General features: G+C 40.2%; 1 protein-coding gene across 1 annotated transcript in view; it reads right to left on the bottom strand.

Moving 5' to 3' along the window:
- Window positions 1-3,804: 3,804 nt before the first annotated feature.
- Window positions 3,805-20,629, bottom strand: part of LOC107548731 (membrane-associated guanylate kinase, WW and PDZ domain-containing protein 1-like) — a 30,508-nt gene continuing 13,683 nt past the window's right edge. Inside the window, exons 3-8 of the mRNA XM_016229532.1 lie at window positions 19,012-19,103; window positions 18,515-18,707; window positions 16,245-16,576; window positions 14,865-15,008; window positions 9,643-9,781; window positions 3,805-6,589 (exon numbers count right to left, since the gene is read on the bottom strand). Of these exons, the coding sequence (XP_016085018.1) occupies window positions 5,553-6,589; window positions 9,643-9,781; window positions 14,865-15,008; window positions 16,245-16,576; window positions 18,515-18,707; window positions 19,012-19,103 (1,937 nt within the window). The 3' untranslated portion in view covers window positions 3,805-5,552. The remainder of the gene's footprint in view (window positions 6,590-9,642; window positions 9,782-14,864; window positions 15,009-16,244; window positions 16,577-18,514; window positions 18,708-19,011; window positions 19,104-20,629) is intronic.

The raw sequence follows: 20,629 nt of genomic DNA on the forward strand, positions 1-20,629 counted from the left end.
CACATGTCCCACTTGCAATTCATTGTATGGGAACGCTTTAAGTGGTTAGTGGGCAATCATCCCACTAACCTGCCATAGCTATCCCATTCATTAAATGGCAAATGGACAAATAGTGGGTTTGTGGGATGTGGGGGGGGGCGTGGACAAGGGGTCCCCGTGGGTCCGGGCTCATTCCGCCATTATAATAGCCAAATAGTGGGTTTGTGGGACCTGGGGGGCATGGCCAATGGGGTCCACAGGGGTCCGGGGTTGATCCGTCACAATAGAGGGCAAATGGACAAATAGTGGGTTCGTGGGACGTGGGGGACAAGGGGTCCCCGTGGGTCCGGGGTCGTTCCGTCATTATAATGGCCAAATAGTGAGTTCATGGGACCTGGGGTGCGTAGCCAAGGGGGTCCGCAGGGGTCCAAGGGTCATTCCGTCAACATAGTGGGCAAATGGACAAATAGTGGGTTCGTCGGACCTGGGTGCGTGGCCCGGGGGCGGGGCAGTGGTCAGTGGGGGTCCAGGGGTCATTCCGCCAACATAGTGGGCAAATGGACAAATAGTGGGTTCGTCGGACCTGGGTGCGTGGCCCGGGGGCGGGGCAGTGGTCAGTGGGGGTCCAGGGGTCATTCCGCCAACATAGTGGGCAAATGGACAAATAGTGGGTTCGTGGGACCTGGGGGGGCGTGGCCCGGGGGGGATGGAAGTGGTCAGCAGTGGTCAGCGGGGGTCCAGGCCAAAGGGTCCATTGGTCCAGGGGTCATTCCGGCGCTCCAATGAGTGAATGGACAACCCCCATATGGGTGAAGGCCACTTTGGGGGGGCAGCACGCAGGGGACACGAACCCACGTACGCGAGCCATCGAACGTATGACAGAGTGTACCTGGTCCAAAAGTTATGGACTACCGGGAGGAAGCATACAGAGAGGAAGGAATCCACGATAGAGTCTTTAATGATCAAAACAAGAACAAAACACTTGGAAACAGAGGGAGACAACAACCACAATGTAACTTTAACGCCAGAGAAGGTAACTGAGGAAAACACAGGGCTTATAAACACATGGAACGTGGGAACAGAACAGAAACAGGTGAGGCGTAATCAATCAAAACAGATGAACAGAATAAACAATGATTTACTAAATGAGAACAGGAACTGAACCAAATAGGGGCAAACAGGAACTAAACAGAAACAAACATGTGACATATATTATTTCGTTTTTTAAAAAACTGTTGCTTTAATTATCTTAAAACTGAAAATCATAAAGATTTTCAAAATATATGCATTAATTTTAGTGATTCTCATTTGCTACTTAAATCTACAACATTTTAAAAAACATCAAATATTAGATCAAGTAAGCACAGAATCAACTTTGCGCTGCTGCGTGCGATCGTGTCAAAGATCAGACAAATAAACACGTGCATCTTGAAAAGGATGTTTTGGAAAGTGCTATGCCATGTTTTTTTGTGCCATCTAGTGGTTTAGATGAAAATGATATCAAAGGCGCCTTTTACTCCGGAGTGCCTTTTGCCCCATTGTACCCTATATGTCAACATATTGCCTAATACAAGAAGCATATTTTCACAATTTACAATCACTACAAAAGATAAATTGTTCTGTATATACAAATTATAGGATATAAGGACTATTATCACATTAAAGTAAGTTGTTCTTATTCCTACAGTATTATTATAAGATCTCATTTGTTATGCTGTCCATTTATTAGGCTACAAAATAGGTTTAACATTGTATTTTACAATTGAAAGTTTATATTAGAGAATATATTATTTCTCTCTCTCTCACACACACACACACACACATATACAAAAACACACACACATTTTCTATCCCCTTACACTAACCCTACACCTAAACCTACCCCTCACACAAAACTACAGTTATTTTAGGTTTTCAAAACACTTTATTCTGTACGATTTGGTGTATAAGCTTTTTTTTCTCATGGGAACCAAATAAATGTCCCCACAAGATCAAAGTTTACTGTTATTACTATACCCGTGGGGACATTTGGAGCCCATAACACAGGAAACACACACACACACAGCACGCAGGCACGAACACATTGTAATGGCAAAGACAAGATAATTTATTACAGTTTCTATCTAATCAACAAAGCTGAGTTCTAACACTTGATTTTTTCTTCCTTTATGTTCTTTCTCCACCTCTCCTTCTTTTTATTGTGGTATATCTGCCTTCTTTCATAGTGTGCATCACAGCGAGCCCTGTAGCATCACTGCTTTTTTGTGCAAAACAGTAACAGTGTGGAGCGTAACAGGAGGGACATTTTATGCTAAAATCAGATCACATGCTAATCATGTGATGAACAAGCTAGTGCGTAGTGTTTATTGAGGAATATTTTTAACCTGTTAATTAAACATATTTTCAAAATTACAAAAAATATGTTTCCACTAGAGATAAGTATAACAGATCGGACATGTTATGCTTTACCACATCAGTGAATCATTCTAAAACACTAAAAAAGGGTGAATTAAAGAGTGTTACTGACTCAGCTTCTTGTAAATAGTTCAACAAGTCGTATACACAAAAAGTGTTTTACTCCCCGAGAACACACATATACAAACACACACACACATTTTCTATCCCCTTACACTAACCCTACACCTAAACCTACCCCTCACACAAAACTACAGTTATTTTAGGTTTTCAAAACACTTTATTCTGTACGATTTGGTGTATAAGCTTTTTTTTCTCATGGGAACCAAATAAATGTCCCCACAAGATCAAAGTTTACTGTTATTACTATACCCGTGGGGACATTTGGAGCCCATAACACAGGAAACACACACACACACAGCACGCAGGCACGAACACATTGTAATGGCAAAGACAAGATAATTTATTACAGTTTCTATCTAATCAACAAAGCTGAGTTCTAACACTTGATTTTTTCTTCCTTTATGTTCTTTCTCCACCTCTCCTTCTTTTTATTGTGGTATATCTGCCTTCTTTCATAGTGTGCATCACAGCGAGCCCTGTAGCATCACTGCTTTTTTGTGCAAAACAGTAACAGTGTGGAGCGTAACAGGAGGGACATTTTATGCTAAAATCAGATCACATGCTAATCATGTGATGAACAAGCTAGTGCGTAGTGTTTATTGAGGAATATTTTTAACCTGTTAATTAAACATATTTTCAAAATTACAAAAAATATGTTTCCACTAGAGATAAGTATAACAGATCGGACATGTTATGCTTTACCACATCAGTGAATCATTCTAAAACACTAAAAAAGGGTGAATTAAAGAGTGTTACTGACTCAGCTTCTTGTAAATAGTTCAACAAGTCGTATACTCAAAAAGTGTTTTACTCCCCGAGAGTCATGTTATTAGAGAAACATTCAAGGGCCATGTTCATAAGGACTTTTCATCAGAGTAACAGGGGGGGACATTCAATTCAGGGACACATGTTTTAAATACTTAAGCATTAAAATGTATAAATAACAAAACACATTTTTGTTGAGGAATATTATAAATAAGAATATACTGAAAATTTTGGAATTTGTTTGATTTTTATTACTTATATTTGTGGCTGAAGTTATGAAAGCTAACTTGGGAACATAACAGTTTACCCTTCTTGCACTAAAATAGGAGCAATTATTTTTTTTATTTATTAATTTTGGGTACATATTTATTGTGTTCTATGTAGAGGGTCAGCAAATTTTTACAGAAAATATACCACATTATATCATGGGGACTCAAATGGCACCGAATGCTAGGAATGACCCATTCAGGTTATCACTTGAGCTTAGTTATGCGCCCAACACAATGAACATGGAATGGTGAATTTGTATGCAAAACTTTATTTGATAATAAAAATAGCATTCACAGACTTCTTTTTGATAGCTACATATACATTGTGATCCATCCAAACAAGAAAAACAGCTTTACTGTGTAAGTCCACGTCTACTTGAACTTAGACTAATGTTATGTGTAATTTCATGAGTCAAATAACGCTATGGACAATGCAGAATTTATATATTTATATATATGCATAGTTTCATAAAAAAAAAAAAAAAAAAAACTAGACCATATACATGTACTGCTTTTATCGACACAGAAAAAAAAGCATTTAAAATCCATAGAACGTTTCAGAGACCACAGACAGTATACAAGATCTCCATTAAAAAAAGCAGGTTATCCATCACAACAGATAATCAACCCTCTTCCTTGAAAAACATCCGTTTCCCATCCTTCCTGGAGAGAGGGAAAAAATACAACTTTACATACGCCTGATTCTGAGTACACACGTTACTCATAGTCCCAGTGAGCACAGTAGAAACATATTCGCATCTTCTTTTAGGTGGACATCTTTCATAAATTATTTTTTGTACAGAGAAAAGGCAACAGTATCCTTACCTACACAGGTTTGAAGTACATACAGTAATAAAATTTGTACAAAAGACAGCAGCTGATACGTTCATTTTGATACAGTACTATTCAGATGACACTGAAGGAATTCCCTGTTCTTGGTCCTGTCGAAATGCACGAAACAGCTGTGTTCCCAAACAAACACGCATTGCGTCTGTATATCACTGAAGCTCAGTGGCTCTCGAGAGCGTGACGGAAAACCAGTGGTGGCTCAGATTGGCAGATTGCCGTTTTCACGTAGTCTTTTGGATCAGATCTGGCGACCTGAATATTCCATGCTGCAACTCAACATTCAGCTCATAATGTGTGCAGCGTCGATGCGTCACATTTATTTTCACAAGCTTGTTAAGGATTCCATTCGTTCAGAGCATTTCAATCGCCTTTGGTACTTGACTTTATGGAGGTAAATGTGGCTGCATAAGGAACAATTCAAAATACTTCAAACTTTTGCTTAAAATGACTGAATTAGAACAGCCTCTCACATTTCATATATTCAGTGTTTTTATAGTTGAATGTTCCTGTAGCTCAACTGCTCTGTGGTTTGTTTCCCAAGGAACACACTGACAAACAGGCTGAATGCATTTTAAGTCACTTTTTAAAAAGCATCCGATTTATTCCTAAAATAACTTGCTTTAAGCTAAAATTGGGTCAAGTTTTCTCAATTGTGCATATGTGCCTTTAGACTAAGTTCTGGTGATTATGGAGAAAAAAAAATTTGTGCCACAACATAATATTTTTCTACCTTAATTTTTCCCTCTTTTTTGCTAATGGGTGGCTCATGCCTCAGTCCAGTGCAGTGTTAGGACTAACAAAGTCAGATATTATACAACAGACCAAGACAGAATGATGCTTTTTTTCATCTGGACATCCCATCGAGTAACATTTCAGTTTTTCAAAATAAATATACAGCTTAAATATATATTACTCAATTAAACAGTAGCATCATAGTCTGAGTTCAGGTTTCGCCGCACGTCTATTAAAATGTACAAACAAAGAAACAAACGTTGAATGCTTGTGCTCTTGTTCAGTAAATCTCAATTTGGACACGCAAAGTAGACACATTTAAAAAAAAAAAAACATGGATCTCACTCGCAACACAACCTATCAAAACAAACTAGAAAAAGGAGCCTTGTTCCGCTGTGGTGAAGCTCAGCCCTGTGGAGCTCAGATGCTGAGGTCTGCGTGGTTCTCCTTGTAAAGCCGTCTCTTGCTCGGAGAGCTCTGAACGAGGCCGAGGCCCACGCCGCTCCCGCTCGCACCGCTGGCTTTCAGTGCGTTGTAATAATCCCTAAGCTGTGGAGCAGCGGCCTCTTCCAAGTAACTTCCGTCACTGCTGCTGTCCGATCTCCTGTGGAAGCATCTTTCCGGGGCTCCGTTGATGAAGTATCCCTGTCTCTCAGCTTGACTGGATGGAGAACTGTTGAGCAGAACGTTCCTGTTCTTTAGGCCACGTTCAGGTGTGCAAGCGAGAGCGTGGGCCGTGGGTTTGTGGGATCGCTCAGGGGTGGATGTGAAGTAGCCCTCTTTGCTGTAGTTCCTGCGGGGAGTTTGGGGCTCTTTCTGGGGCCGGACAAGCCTTTCTGGAGTGGAGATCTGGCACAGCAGGTCCTGGGAAGTGTCTTGATAGCTTCGCTCAGGGGACTGATCTTTATATGAGCGTGTCGTTCGCCGGTCCACAGACTTGGCCCTGCGGCGGTCTGGAGAGGTGTTGCGCTTCCGGGTGGAGGAGCGATCCAAGGACCCGCTGCGCACCTGAGACCCCGTGCTACTCTGTGTGTCTACGGAGGGTTTGCGGCCTCGCCTCAGGAGGTCCTGGTTGGAGTTTTTCCTCCCAAATCCACCCTCTTTCCTCAGCGTTTTGAAGAGCTTGGCAATGCTGCTCTCCGACTCTGACTTCTTGACCTTGCGGTGGGAGTTGTTTTTGCTGCTGTCAGGGGATGGTGAGGGGCTGGGACGGTTGTTCCAGGAAGGCTGGAGTGGAGCGCTGGAATACAGCCCTGTTCTGCTGTCCCTCTCTCGTTCTCTCGCTGGATCATGTTGCCTGTCTTTCGGTTGCTGCTGCTTGGGCTGGGATGGTGTGTGATGCTCTGATGTATAGCTGGACTCGGACGGATGATGAAAGGGGCCGCTGGCCAGCAAGGCCCTCACTTTCGAATTATTTTGTGGCCTGGGTGAGGGAGGGTAGCTGTCATTTGGGCCGTCTGGAAATGAATAAAGAAAGGCATTACATTTGGACTTGAACAAACAGACAGCACTTGATGTGATCGAGCATAAAAGAAAACATTTCATTCAACAACATCTATACACAAGCAGGCAAAGATTTGGACACACCTACTTGTGTTTTATTCAATCAAGTCATCGAAACGAATAAACTACACAAGTGGAAACTGACCAAGAAAACGCAAAACTATCTTGTGTTTATTTGGGTTTCTGCAAAGTTCTGTACCCAGCTTTGCCCTAGATTAAAGCTCTGATTTGTTTCATCTGACCGGGCAGCTGTGGTCACCACCATGAGAACGGCAGGAATCTGTACTGCTTAAGCATGTCATTTACAGACACGGGTGAGATGCAAAATCAGTGCTCCCCAAAAATAGGAGTGGAGCGAAAATTTTAGCAAATTGTCAAATATATAATTTTGAGGCATCAACAATGGATAGTATGCTTCTTGCTTCTGGCAACACAGGGTCAAACACCTTTTGGTGTTTCTCATATGTGATCATGGTATACAGTTCGGTGGACCAACAGTTTTAGAAAACATCTGTAAAATGAGATTTACAGATGCTTAACATCAAGACCAAGCACACAATTCAGCACACCAATTCTACTGGTTGCTCTCAGGGTAACTCTTCCTAAATGCAAGGGTGATCAGTGTGAATAAAGCTTTCCCCACTAAGAAAGGCATTGCTGTACTGGCTCATTCCCAGATGGGGAACTCCACTCACTATCGATTCCTGAATGGTCATGATGCATGGAAATCATCTCCAGAGAGGAGATACAGTACATCATAGGTCTAGAACCCAGGCCAGAAAGATGCAGTTTTATTAGTTTCTCTTCAGCTGTAGAATTCTTAGGCAAGAATAGATGGTCATTGTAAATCTGTGCATACTGTACTCCTAAATCCTATGGATGCAGTCATGGGCAAGAACCTTGTCTTTTAGTGCCTTGGGGGCCAAGCTTATGATGAAGAGACGGTGAGTGGGGGCTAACGGGTAGTTTAGACCAACTATAATTCTTGCCACCCGTGGTCTCTATGGCAGCTGTTTAGTTCTGTAAGAGAGTCAAAATATATCCATTTTAACACAGCTTTTAAAACTGATTTCCTGAATAGCTTTATTTTATTGAATATACAACTCTGTTTTTTGTGTTTTCATTGAGTTCAAGAAGTTTTCAAAGAGATTCAAGCCTTTTCATAGCGAGGACACGGCGTGGCAACAGCCAGCAGCAGACCTCACTCGATTTCCAACCTCCAGACTCTCAGAAGGACAGACTGTCAGGACTTCCCAGCTGGGTGACGACATTCTGAGCTTCAAACATCACCGTTATAGACACATGTGTCAAGACTGATGGACTTGAACTGGTTGCATCCTATGAGGATGTGCAGTGCTGGGGTGCCCAGGTTTGAGAAGCACTGCTTTAGAGCATACTATGCCATTATGTTGAGACAAGAAAGATATGCCAAGGACAAATGGACAACAGTGTTAATGTTAGTCAGGGTAACAACAAGATGGGGTGGTAAGGAAAATGTCTTCACAATGAACCTTACCAAATTACAGGGTGAAACGGGTGCCAAATGTGCATTTTCTGAAACCACTGGCAATGGCAAATCCTTGCAGATGTGTCTTTAAGACACCTGATTACTCCTTGAAACTACTTTTCACGAGCAGCGTATGCAATACAGTTATTGTGCTCATCCACATTATGGTTCATGCTAATTACCTACATAAACAGTACAGAAACTATCAGTTGGCTCCTAATGTCAAATCTAAAGAGAATTCTGTAAAACTTTAGTATAGGGACCAATTCTCACTATTAACTAGTTGTTTATTAACATGCCTATAATTAACATATTGGCTGTTTATTAGTACTTATAAAGCACATATTCTGCATGACCATATTCTACATCCCTAATTCTACCCAAAACCTAAAATTAACAACTACCTTACTAACTATTGATAAGCAGCAATTTAGGAGTTTATTAAGGCAAAAGTCGTTTATGGTTTGTTTATAACGAGAACTGGACCTTAAAAACTCCTCCTGGTCCATTCAACACAGGCATTTTTTTCTTCCAATTATTTTACTTTATTTAAAGGTTAGATTTTTGAAAGAAGGATAAATACCACAGACATTTTTTATGGCCTGTTTTGCTTATATTCATCAAGGGTACTAATATTTGTGGAGGACACTGTTTGTCATTACTACAACACCTTTTCAAGTTTTATCTTTTTATCACAAGACCAGAATACAAAAGCAAACTAATTTCATTACTTGCTCATGGGTAAATCTAACAAAACTTGTTCTATGGGTAATAACAAAAGATACTTTTTTTATTTTTCTTATCATTTTAATAATGCTATCTATATTTTTGTGACCCAGGCAAGTTCTTGTAACATTCACCCATCTATGCTATCAGTGATATGAAAGCACTGCAGTGTCCACAACATCCACACACTGTCCATCACACAGGCATCAAAGCATTCCATCAGGAGCATGAATCCATTGAGCATGCGATCAGAGGCCAGCGGCTGAATGGATTCACCGGGGTGAGATGAGAGCGGGTGAAGCAGCGACACATGTGTGCCTAAGCAGGGCTTATAACGTGTGACTGGGTGACAGGAAGGGTTGACACACAGAACGTCCTTTACAAACCGTGGCTTGGTTTTGACCCATTAGGTAGAAGCAGGGCTCGCCCAGCTTATCATTCCTCAGACAGGCAGTGAGATGGGGGCCCATCATAGCTGAGGAGCCCACCAGAGAACAAGAGATCAGGAAGAGAAAGAAACAGAGATAAATAAAGAGAAAGGAAACATGCAGCACTCTGACAAATCACAAAAGTTTTATTGGCTGACTGTAGACTGTTCAGAAGATCTCACTCTCTAGATGAACACATAACAGAGGCTGATTGATCACCAAGAACTAACAATTTTGTGGTAGAGAACAAGAAGAAAAGACAGTTCAGGATAAATTAAAACACAAAAACCGAACGCTTCGAAACAAAATGCAAAAAGCATAAGACTTTAACTTGTTTGTTACCCACCATACTCTGGGACGGATCCATCTCCTCTCTTCAGCACCAGTCGAGCTCGTCTGCCTCCGGTCTTGATCAGCTCGATGGCGCGAGAATGCTTCATATTTTTCGTACTTTCACCATTGATCTCCAGTATTTCATCACCAACCTGTAAACGAGGCGGACACCACCATTAGCTTATGGGAGGCTCAAGAGGGCATCATGAGCGGCGATGAGGAACAAAACTGGGTGCTTCTCACAAATCAAAATGCTATCTGTTAACAGCTGAAAACATACACTTGTATTACTAGTTAACGAATCTTGACCGATACTAAAGTTGGTAAAGTGTAAAAAAACAGTTACAGTGCCGTGAAAAGGTTTTTGCCCCCTCCCTGTTTTTTTATTTGTTTTTGCATATTTGTCACACTTAAAAGATTCAGATCATCAAACTAATTTTGATATTACACAAAGATAATTCAAGTAAATACAAAATGCAGTTTTTAAATGATAATTTCATTTATTAAGGGAAAAAAGCTGAAAAAGTAATTGCTAAATCTGTTACAATGACCTGTTAAATCATGAAAGAACTGTGATTAACCTAATTATTTTAGAAAGCGGAGTTAAATTTCACTAGCCACACCCAGGCCTGATTACTGCCAGACCTGTTGAATCAAGAAATCACTTCAATAGAACCTGTCTGACAACGTGAAGCATGCTTAAAGAGCAACACATCATGCTGTGATCTAAAGATATTCAAGAACAGATGAGAAACAAAATAGTTGACATGTATCAGTCTGGAACGGGTTATGAAGCCATTTCTAAGGCTTTGGGACTCCAGTGAACCACGGTCAGAGCCATTATTCACAAATAGAGAAAACTTGGAGCAGTGGTGAACCTTCACAGGAGTGACTGGCCTTTAAATTACTCCAAGAGCGCAACGACGACTCATCCAAGAGGTCATAAAAGAACCCAGAACAACATCTAAAGAACTGCAGGCCTCACTTGCCTCGATTAAGGTCAGTGTTCATGATTCAACTATAAGAAAGAGACTGGGCAAAAACGGCATCCATGGGAGAGTTCCAAGGCAAAAGCCATTGCTGACCAAAAAGAACACAAAGCCTCGTCTCACATTTGTAAAAAATATCTTGATTATCCCCAAGACTTTTGGGCAAATATTCTGTGGATCGATGTGGCAAAAGTTGAACTTTTTGGAAGGTGTGTGTCCCGTTACATCTGACGTAAAACCAACCCAGCATTTCATAAAAAGAACATCATAGTGTCAAACATGGTGGTGCATCATAGTGTCAAACATGGTGGTGGTAGTGTGATGATCTGGGGCTGCTTTGCACCTTCAGGACCTGGATGACTTGCCATAATTGATGGAACCATGAATTCTGCACTCTCAGAAAATCCTGAAGGAGAATGTCCGGCCATCAGTTTGTGAGCTCAAGCTCAAGCGCACTTGGGTTATGTAGCAGGACAATGATCCCAAACACACCAGCAAGTCCACCTCTGAATGGCTCAAGAAAAACTAAATTAAGGTTTTGGAGTGGCTAAATCAAAGTCCAGACTTAAATCCGATTGAGATGCTGTGGCATGACCTTAAACAGTCCATTCATGCTCGAAAACCCTCCAATGGGGCTGAGTTAAAACAATTCTGCAGAGAAGAGTGGGCCAAATTTCCTCCACAGCGATGTGAAAGACTCATTGCCAGTTATTGCAAGCGCTTGATTGCAGTTGTTGCTGCAAAGGATGGCACAACCAGTTATTAGATTTAGGGGGCAATTACTTTTTCACATAGGGCCAGGCAGGTTTGGACAGCTTTTTTCCCTTAATGAATGAAATAATTCTCAAAACTGCATTTTATATTTACTCGGGTTATCTTTGTGTAATATTAAAATTTGTTTGATGATCTGAATCTTTTAGGTGTGACAAATGCAAAAAAAAAAAAAAAACGGGAAGGGGGCAAAAACCTTTTCATGGCACCATAGCTCCTACGGATGTTACGATATCAAAATCTAATGATACGATATTATTGCAATATGAAGTCCACAATACGAAATTTATTGCGATATTTAAAAAGAAAAACATACAAATGAAGAATTTGTCAATTTTAAAGTTAAATTATTCTATCTAGTGCACTTTGGGACTTCAAAATTAAGAGCTCCAACTCATGTTTCTTAACTAAGAAAACTAAAATCAGAAAGAAGTCAGTGAATTGACTTGTAGCTGAACTTTAAAGGCGACTCAACCCTCTTTTTATTTGTGATCTACAGTCTCAGTCTAAATTACATTCACACTGGGGTTTTAGGAAGCCAAGCAAATTAGAATAGAATAATAATAATAACAATGACAGTAATAGCCATATATTGTAAAACAGTTGCACTGTAAAATAAATCGGTCTATTTCATAGGCATATTATTTTTGCTTTACACTACAGTAGGGAAATGACAATACTTCTTTCCTAATTTCTACACTTGAAAGAGATATTTTGAATTTGGACTGCGTTTAAACCGCTAGCTGTCAGCAATTCATACTGCACTTTAACGCTTTTATTTTGAAGGAAACTCCAGCTCAGTGAAAACAGACTTACAAAAACCCGTCTCGCTACAGATCTAGTGATATGCTGTTGTGAAAATAAAGCCTTACTGGTGGCTGTTTCATTCCCAAACGCACGCTAAACTCACAGCACATGCAGTAAATGAGTTGACTGCATTCATTCAGTGTGAACAGAGCCATTCTGAGATGCGGAAAACACCGGATCACGAGCTGATCGTCTGAACCAAGTGTGTGCTTGCTTCACTTTGAAAAAACAGACTTGATGAAGGGATTAAGCATATTGTGCTTTCGGTGTGACAGATACTTGACAATACTTCTTTCCTAATTTCTACACTTGAAAGAGATATTTTGAATTTGGACTGCGTTTAAACCGCTAGCTGTCAGCAATTCATACTGCACTTTAACGCTTTTATTTTGAAGGAAACTCCAGCTCAGTGAAAACAGACTTACAAAAACCCGTCTCGCTACAGATCTAGTGATATGCTGTTGTGAAAATAAAGCCTTACTGGTGGCTGTTTCATTCCCAAACGCACGCTAAACTCACAGCACATGCAGTAAATGAGTTGACTGCATTCATTCAGTGTGAACAGAGCCATTCTGAGATGCGGAAAACACCGGATCACGAGCTGATCGTCTGAACCAAGTGTGTGCTTGCTTCACTTTGAAAAAACAGACTTGATGAAGGGATTAAGCATATTGTGCTTTCGGTGTGACAGATACTGTGTGATACTGTGTTTGACAGATACTGTGCTAAAGCATAATGGCCCAAAGCAAATATATTTGAAAAACTTAAATTTTTCCCAGAAGACCTATCGTTTCACATTGTCATGTGACCACGGTAATATTGAGACAATATTGATATCGCGATATTGCTAATATGGTTTCATCCATATTAGCTACTGTTTGTAGTAGAATGCTAATCTCGGTTTAGAGATGGATACGGAAACTGAAAGAGAAATGAAGCAGTAATGACATACACACACAGCCTTCTAATGCCAAAGTTGTAGGTGACCGTCAATTTTGTCCCAACACACCAAGCAAAAATTAAGCTGCCAAAATGAGCAGCTGGTGTATGCATCTGAACATTAAAGCCTGTGTTATACTTTCCGCGTGTACAATCCGGACGCGTACGTGGACATCACGGATGTGGACTACTTGTAATTATATTACCGAAACTGTCCGCGGAGCGGACGTGTTCCATACATGCGTAGTAGATCGGCTAGAACAATAAACAAACATGTGAACAAAGAATTGCCCAGAGTTATTGTACATCTGGCTGTCTTTATATTGTTTTATCGACGGATTGTACAGGCTCGAGTTGCAACGGGCTTCGTCACACAGCCTGCGCATGCGCAGTAGCCTACTGACATACTTGTCTGCGCAGTCACAAAAAATGGGAGGCACGCGGATGTCCACTCAGAGCCTCCGCGCACACTCGCCGATGACGATTTTTACATCACGCATACCATAGTGGACTTGCGGACACGGAAAGTATAACACAGGCTTAAGGGTCTGCAGTTTTAAAGAGGACCGGACAGTTTTCGACATAGCAGCATGAAACTGTCTCTGGTCGGCTGTGGAAAGAGCAAGTGAGGAAGACAAAAGAGGCTCTCTCAGTGGACCAAAGGCTTTGGTTAATAAGACAGTCATCAGTGGCCTAAATAGACTGATAGTCCTCATAGTCTGCAGTTGCTAGTCATTACTAAAGACAATGCTCATTTCAATCACAACATCTGCTGATCTAGAAATAATCTGTTATACTTCACGTCTCATTTTAACAGTTTAAGCAAGCTGATATATGGCCGTTTTGCTTCGAGGACTGCAGTGTGTGTGACATTTAGGTGCTGTCCTCCAGGAGCAGGCCAACAGACTTTCAGTTGTAACGATCAGCCTAACAGGCTGGGTTACAAAGTTCAAAATGGGGGCAGATTTGACTGAAGTGGGTGTGTCAGCTAGAGGGAGACATACAAAACGTGCAGTGCTGGGGGTACTTCATGGAGGTTTGAGAACAACTGCATTAAAAGAATGACATAAAACAGAAATACGTTTTAGAACGGTGCATTTACAAAGTTCACGGGACTTTAAAACAACACAATAAAACCAGGAAAACTCAGTCTGTTAAAAGCATACAGTTCTCTGCACCATACCCTAAAACAGTCCAAGAATCCTAGAGTGCTGAAAAAGTCCCAAAGGGAGTCCACCAGTGTATATACAATCCAAAATGAGTGATAATCCACTAGCTTGCAAGTAAATCTGGAAAGGTAAATCCACGGAAAGGAAACTCCACAATCCAGGTGTGTTTGGTAGCTGTTAGTGGCCACTTTGTTTGGCATGCTGCTCTCTTTATACAGTTCCTGCTTCCTGTCACATGACAGGCCAAGCATACAATTTTTTAAGACATATACACGTTAAAATGTTAAGAAAAATAAAATGGACTTAAGAAAACATGTAAACCAGTTAAAACTCTATGATAGATAAAATCATTGCGGTAAAACCTGTCTCTTATGTGACAGTGTCACATAGTCATTCTGCCGTATATATTTTATGCCCCTTTCTTTCTTTTGTATCAATGTATCGAAATAAAAGCTTTTGTTCTGTACAAAGAAAAAATGTGGACTTTTGTTTCTTTTAAGAAAACTGTATGCTTGTCTTCAGAAGCTATTGTTCGGAAGAAAAACTCATTTTACTCTTACCCTCATCTTGGCGTTTTTGACAGCGGCTCCATCCTCCGCTAATCGCAGCACATACAGATCCATGTTGTACTCCTTACCGCCTCTCAGACTGAAGCCGAAACCTTTACTCTCCCTCTCCAGATCAACCGAGTAATACTCTGCCTCCTAAACACACAAACACAACCAAATCACTAAACAAACCTGGCAACTAGTTCATTTTACAGACCGTGCACCTACCCAACAGACTACTGAGTAATATAAGCTAACTACTTGGGTCAGGGGTAAGTTTAGGGGCAGGTTCAGGGCTAGTACCTAGTTATTATGTATTAAAGGGGTCATATGATGCGATTTCAATTTTCCCTTTCTCTTTGGAGTGTTACAAGCTCTTTGTGCATAAAGAAGATCTGTAAAGAGATATTCTTTACAAAAGTTAAGAGTCAACCACGCCTTCCTAAAACGGCTCGTTCTAACACGCCCCCACATGTCTACGTCACGATGTGGGAAGATTTGCATAACGCCGCCCAAATGTTCACGCAAAGAAAGAAGGCGTAATGCGTGTGTCACAGTTCAGAGGCAGAAGGGAAAAAGACAGACAAAGGGAGACAAAGAGACAGAAGAGGGAAAAAAATAAGTGACTTCAAACTAAAATAATCAAGTATACAGTCAAGTAAAGTCCGCCAACGTTCTGTGCCATAATCGGAACACCAAAAATCAAATCACAGTCATGAATCAATCACATCCATTGTTCTAACGGTCTTCTCTCAGATTTGTTGCCGTGGTTAGAAATATCGATACTGATGCGAGTATCAAAAGTATCAAAAGTCAAATATAAAATAAGGATACTACGGTGTGTTTCATTTACATGTAATTTTGTTTATTTAACAAAAAATAATGCATGCAATATGGATTTAATTGGACGAATAACCTATGTCAGTAATAATTGTGTAGGAAATAACTATTTTCCTGCTCATCGGAACGTTAATATAAATCATACACTGTCAGAACAAAAAGGTTGTATTTTATGCATTCAACAGCCTGTCACTGCAGTCCCTTATGAAAATGAACCATGGTTTTATTAAAGTGACCACAGTTTAACTATAGTATTTGTAGATTTCCATGGTTACCATTACAGTAAACATAGTTTAACCACGTGTAAACAAAAATATAACCTAATAAATTGCAATTAAGTCATACTGAATGCTAAAATGCGTTTCAAATATAAAGTTAAGTGGGTATTATTACCCATTTTAGTCTTAGTAATTTAATAAATGTAATAATTTAAAAGATCAGTTTAGAAGTATCAGTATCGGTTTCAGTATCAATAAAACGGGTCTTTAAAAGTATCGGTATCGTATCGAAGACAAAATAAGTGGTATCGCCCATCCGTAGCCGTGTGCTGGCCGAGCACACGAACACTGTACCGAAGGTGGAGCCGGCGTCAGGCCGTGACACGGACGACACGATGACGAAGCCGAAGCCCTCGTGCTCGGCACGCTGGATCTCCACGTCGTAGGGCTGCAGGGCGGCGGGTGTCATGTTGACCACGGTGCTCCCACTGCCGCCGCCTCCGCCGCTGCCGATGCCGCTGGTGCTGCCGGAGCCTGAGCTGACGGTGTTGAGCGAGTTCTGGCTGCCCTGCGGCGTGCGCTTCTCCTCTGTCAGCGACGGCGCCTGCGTGCTGCTGTGGTGAGAGGAGGCCGGGGACGGTGGCACGTCTGCCTCACCCTTATACACTGCGCACACACACACACACACACACACAACGAGGCTCGTCAGTGCATCTGCATGATCTGTGATCCTACAGACACACAAATGCACTGTGGTCAGTCTCTCACAAGGGCAACATTAATGATTTAAATGCCCTATTTAATAACAGGAGAACTGACACACTGTGGTTTAAATAGTTTTCTGTCTTGCATTTTACTTCTCAAAATTAGTGATGTGAAAAAGGTGGAATTAGCACAAATGATTTGATGCAACCTCTTATTTACAGGCAAACATTTGACTGTTTGGTGGTCTACTGAAATGATTAGCTGTGCGTGCCCTAAATTATGTAAATAATACATCATTTAGCATTTGATTGCATATCTGTTGCTGCATAATAGTGGCCCTAAACTTTGTGATTGTTTCTTCTGTTTTTCTTCTTCTTCTAAACACCTTCCACTCACTGTTGTTCTTGAAATCATTTCCCAGTAGGGCTGTGAATCTTTGGGTTGACAGTGAATCGATTCAATTAATGATTTATAGGTTTTCGATTCGATTCAAGAACAATTTTTTGTAAATTCAGAACGATTCCACTCGAGACAATGGACAATTAAATTAAATTTGATTCAATTAGCAATTTGATTCTGCATTCTTTAAGTGCATTCATAGGATTATTTAAATGCTTCCCCTAAATTCTTTAAATGTTTATTCAGGGTGCAAATTACACAGCTGCCTTTATTGGCTTAGAGGAAAAAAACACTTTTGTCCATTGTTAGATAGTTACGTTAGTAAACTCGATATCATTAGTTTAATGATACTATAGCATGACATATGGCATATGTAGAAATTTATGTAAGCCAAAATGTAAAAAAAAAGGCTTTAAAGGTATTATTTTGTGTTACTATAGTCTATAGTGTTATTATATAGGCTATCAGTTTTTATCACGTCTTTGCATGATGTGAGCTTCTTTCCCAGCATCTCAGTAATAAAAGTGCTCATATTTAAAATACGTGCACATAACCACGAAGCGCAACATTTACAGTACGGAGCTTGCCAGTGGTCTAAGAGAATTTCAAAACTTTTTTAAAGATCTCTTTGATCTCTCTGAACTCTAAAGTGGCAATGAAATTACCACACCCAACTTTGTGGTAATTTGTTTTCTCAATATTCCAGAGGTGTGAATTCAACAAATGTTGAAATGTTAGTGTTTAAGTAATGTGACTGACTTAGATTACAAAATTTGTAAATACTACTCTCAATACGAACACGCATCATAGCATTACAGATTTCAACACTGGTAGTAATGCTCTTGGGTTTGTTGCTTTGGCCTTTGCTTACTCCTGAAGCTTATTCCTAAATATTTTTTACATTTTAAGTTATGTTTCAGTAACTAAATAATCCCAAATAATAATAATAATAATAATAATACAACATGATGGTGTACTTCAGCAGTCATCAACATCGGAAATCCTCCTTTTTTATATTTGAATTAAAAAAATAATAATAATATATACTATATATATATATATATATATATATATATATATGTGTGTGTGTGTGTGTGTGTGTGTATTTATAACATTATGCTTTGTATTATATTACCTTTGCATCAAATTACAAAAAAATAGTTAATGCAAGGGTGTTTCAGAGCGTCTACGGTAAATTTGACGTTCTCTCTGCCGTTATCAGTCTCTCTCTAGTTTAAGCTTCCAGCTTCTAAGTCAAAACATTATCATGCAGTTTTTATTTTGGGAAGGCAAATGGGAAGGCATGGGAATGGGAAGGCAAAAATAAATTTGTGGTACAAAATGTGAGAAATGTGAGAAAGGTCCATAGGATTTTCAGCATGTTATGCTGTAGTGTTCTGTAGTGACGAAAAATTAAATAGAAATACATATGAAAATAAAACAATGAAATGAACTACAATGAAAATAAAACTAGAAATGCAGATGCCAGTGCAGGTGTACCTCCGTAAGCGTTTTTGCGGCGGACAGTGAGGTTGACGTGACCCTGTTTAGCCGCCTGCTGCATGAGCTGCACCACCAACTGATGAGACTTTCCCACCACCGCCGTGCCATCGACACAGATGAGCTCGTCTCCGGAGCGCAGACGGCCGTCCTCATCCGCTGAGCCGTACTTCACTATGTGCCCTATGTAGATCTGCCATGCATTTCATGAGAAGAACACTGGTAAGCAGGACAGCTCTTGCAGGCTGCAGACTGTGGCACAAGTCAATTCATGTAAATCATTGCCTCACTGTGTTTCTCTGATACTGGGACCCTGTCCTTCATATCACGCTTAACACTCTGGAGGTGAAGCTAGCACATAGCAGCTGTCTCCATTCAAATCGATGCACGCCGTGTAAGAAAGCAGCAGTGATTGGGACAGACTTGCAGTATCAGCTCTGCTCTTACAGTCGTTGTTGGAAGGATGCATGTATATTTGTGTGTGCTCTCTGACTCACCGGTTCTCCGGGTTCATTTCCTCCCAGGATCCGAAAGCCAAAGCCTGTGTCTTTCCTCCAGAGGAAAATGTCTTGTTCTTGAGAGTCTGGTACTGAAAAAAAAAAATCTGTTTATTTGCTAGCATATCTCTACGTTACAATGGAGATACACTGATGGCAATGCAGATATATTACAGATGCTTTATAAGACTTCTATTGTCAAAAAGCACATATACTTTTACAAAGCTCAGCTTTGCAAATGATAAATCCTTAATACAAAATGAACACACCAGTTCTATAGATAGCACTAGGTTTTTACTGCTATTATTAGTAGTTCATTTGCATATATGCGTTATGAAAAGACTGCAGATGGTTGAGGTGTCTAACGCTGTTCCCCTGCCTGTTCCCACACTGACTGTCAGACGAAGCCTCGGCCAAACAGTAAGTATAAGCATAATGCTCACCACATAGGGAACAACATAATGTTAACCACAGACGCTTAGCATGGAACATTTAATTGGCCTGTTCACACAGTTCATTTCAGAGGTTTGGATCTGCCAACCTCACTCTGTGCGGAGCATTTAACAGGCCTGACTGGGAATTGGCACTATGAGCGGGAGCCATCAGGAGTCGCCCAACAATCTGGCACCAAACCAGCCTGTGAGCACATGGACATCTACTCAGGTACATCCTAAAATCATACTGCCATAACCTTCAGAACTACAGGCATACACATTAGATATAACTAAGGCGGGGGTACAAATTAATGCAATATACTGTATATGTCATCTGTAGGGCACCATAATGCAGTGCACTTACATTGAGTCTTCCTCTTCAAATACTGTATAACCAAGTGTAACTGCTGAGAATGGGCCATACATAATGAAGAGTGTGTGACAGAAACTGAAAAAATGCAATCTTTTAACAACCATGTTTTCAGTGCAATTCCTAAAGCCTGTTTTTACTTTTTTTTTTTTACAATGTTAAAATACTTTTTTTCCGTGTATCCCTATGTTAAATTACAAATTTAATATGCTGAATAAGTACTGTAAATCACTATGTAAGTATAAACAATGTGAAACAAAAGGTCATGCAAATCATGCATTCGTGGGACTTGAAACCATGAATTTGGCATTACTAAAACCATGATGTACTGTGATACTGTGGATCACGACATATTATTAAATAGGCTTAGATTGGCAGGACTATCAGAAAATGCTATTTCATTGTTTATTGCTTATTTAAAGGGAAGAAGCCAATGTGTACAGATAGAAGGTGTAGCAAATCAGCTCAAAAGGGAAATGTATATAAATAATTACAATGAATTATGATTAATTACAATTATTTATATCAGCTGCCAGTAGTAACTGTAGCAGAATTAAATTGCCCTCAACTAATCTGTTCGTCCAGCGAACATTCAGTGTAAGATCATGTCAACTCTAGGAAAACACCTTCATACAGTATTAATGCATTAGAGCATGTAGCAAGGATCCAAATCGTAAAGGGACATTAATTTGGAAGGCAGAATCAGAAACTCATGTAATTTGTGCACGAGTTTTATTAACTAAACACTAACATAAACTAGTCTAACAAACAAACATACAATCACTCATACAGGGGAAAGGGCAAATGAGACTTG

This window comes from Sinocyclocheilus grahami, unplaced genomic scaffold (assembly GCF_001515645.1).
Source record: "Sinocyclocheilus grahami isolate Dianchi unplaced genomic scaffold, SAMN03320097.WGS_v1.1 scaffold354.1, whole genome shotgun sequence".
Taxonomy (NCBI): Eukaryota; Metazoa; Chordata; class Actinopteri; order Cypriniformes; family Cyprinidae; genus Sinocyclocheilus; species Sinocyclocheilus grahami.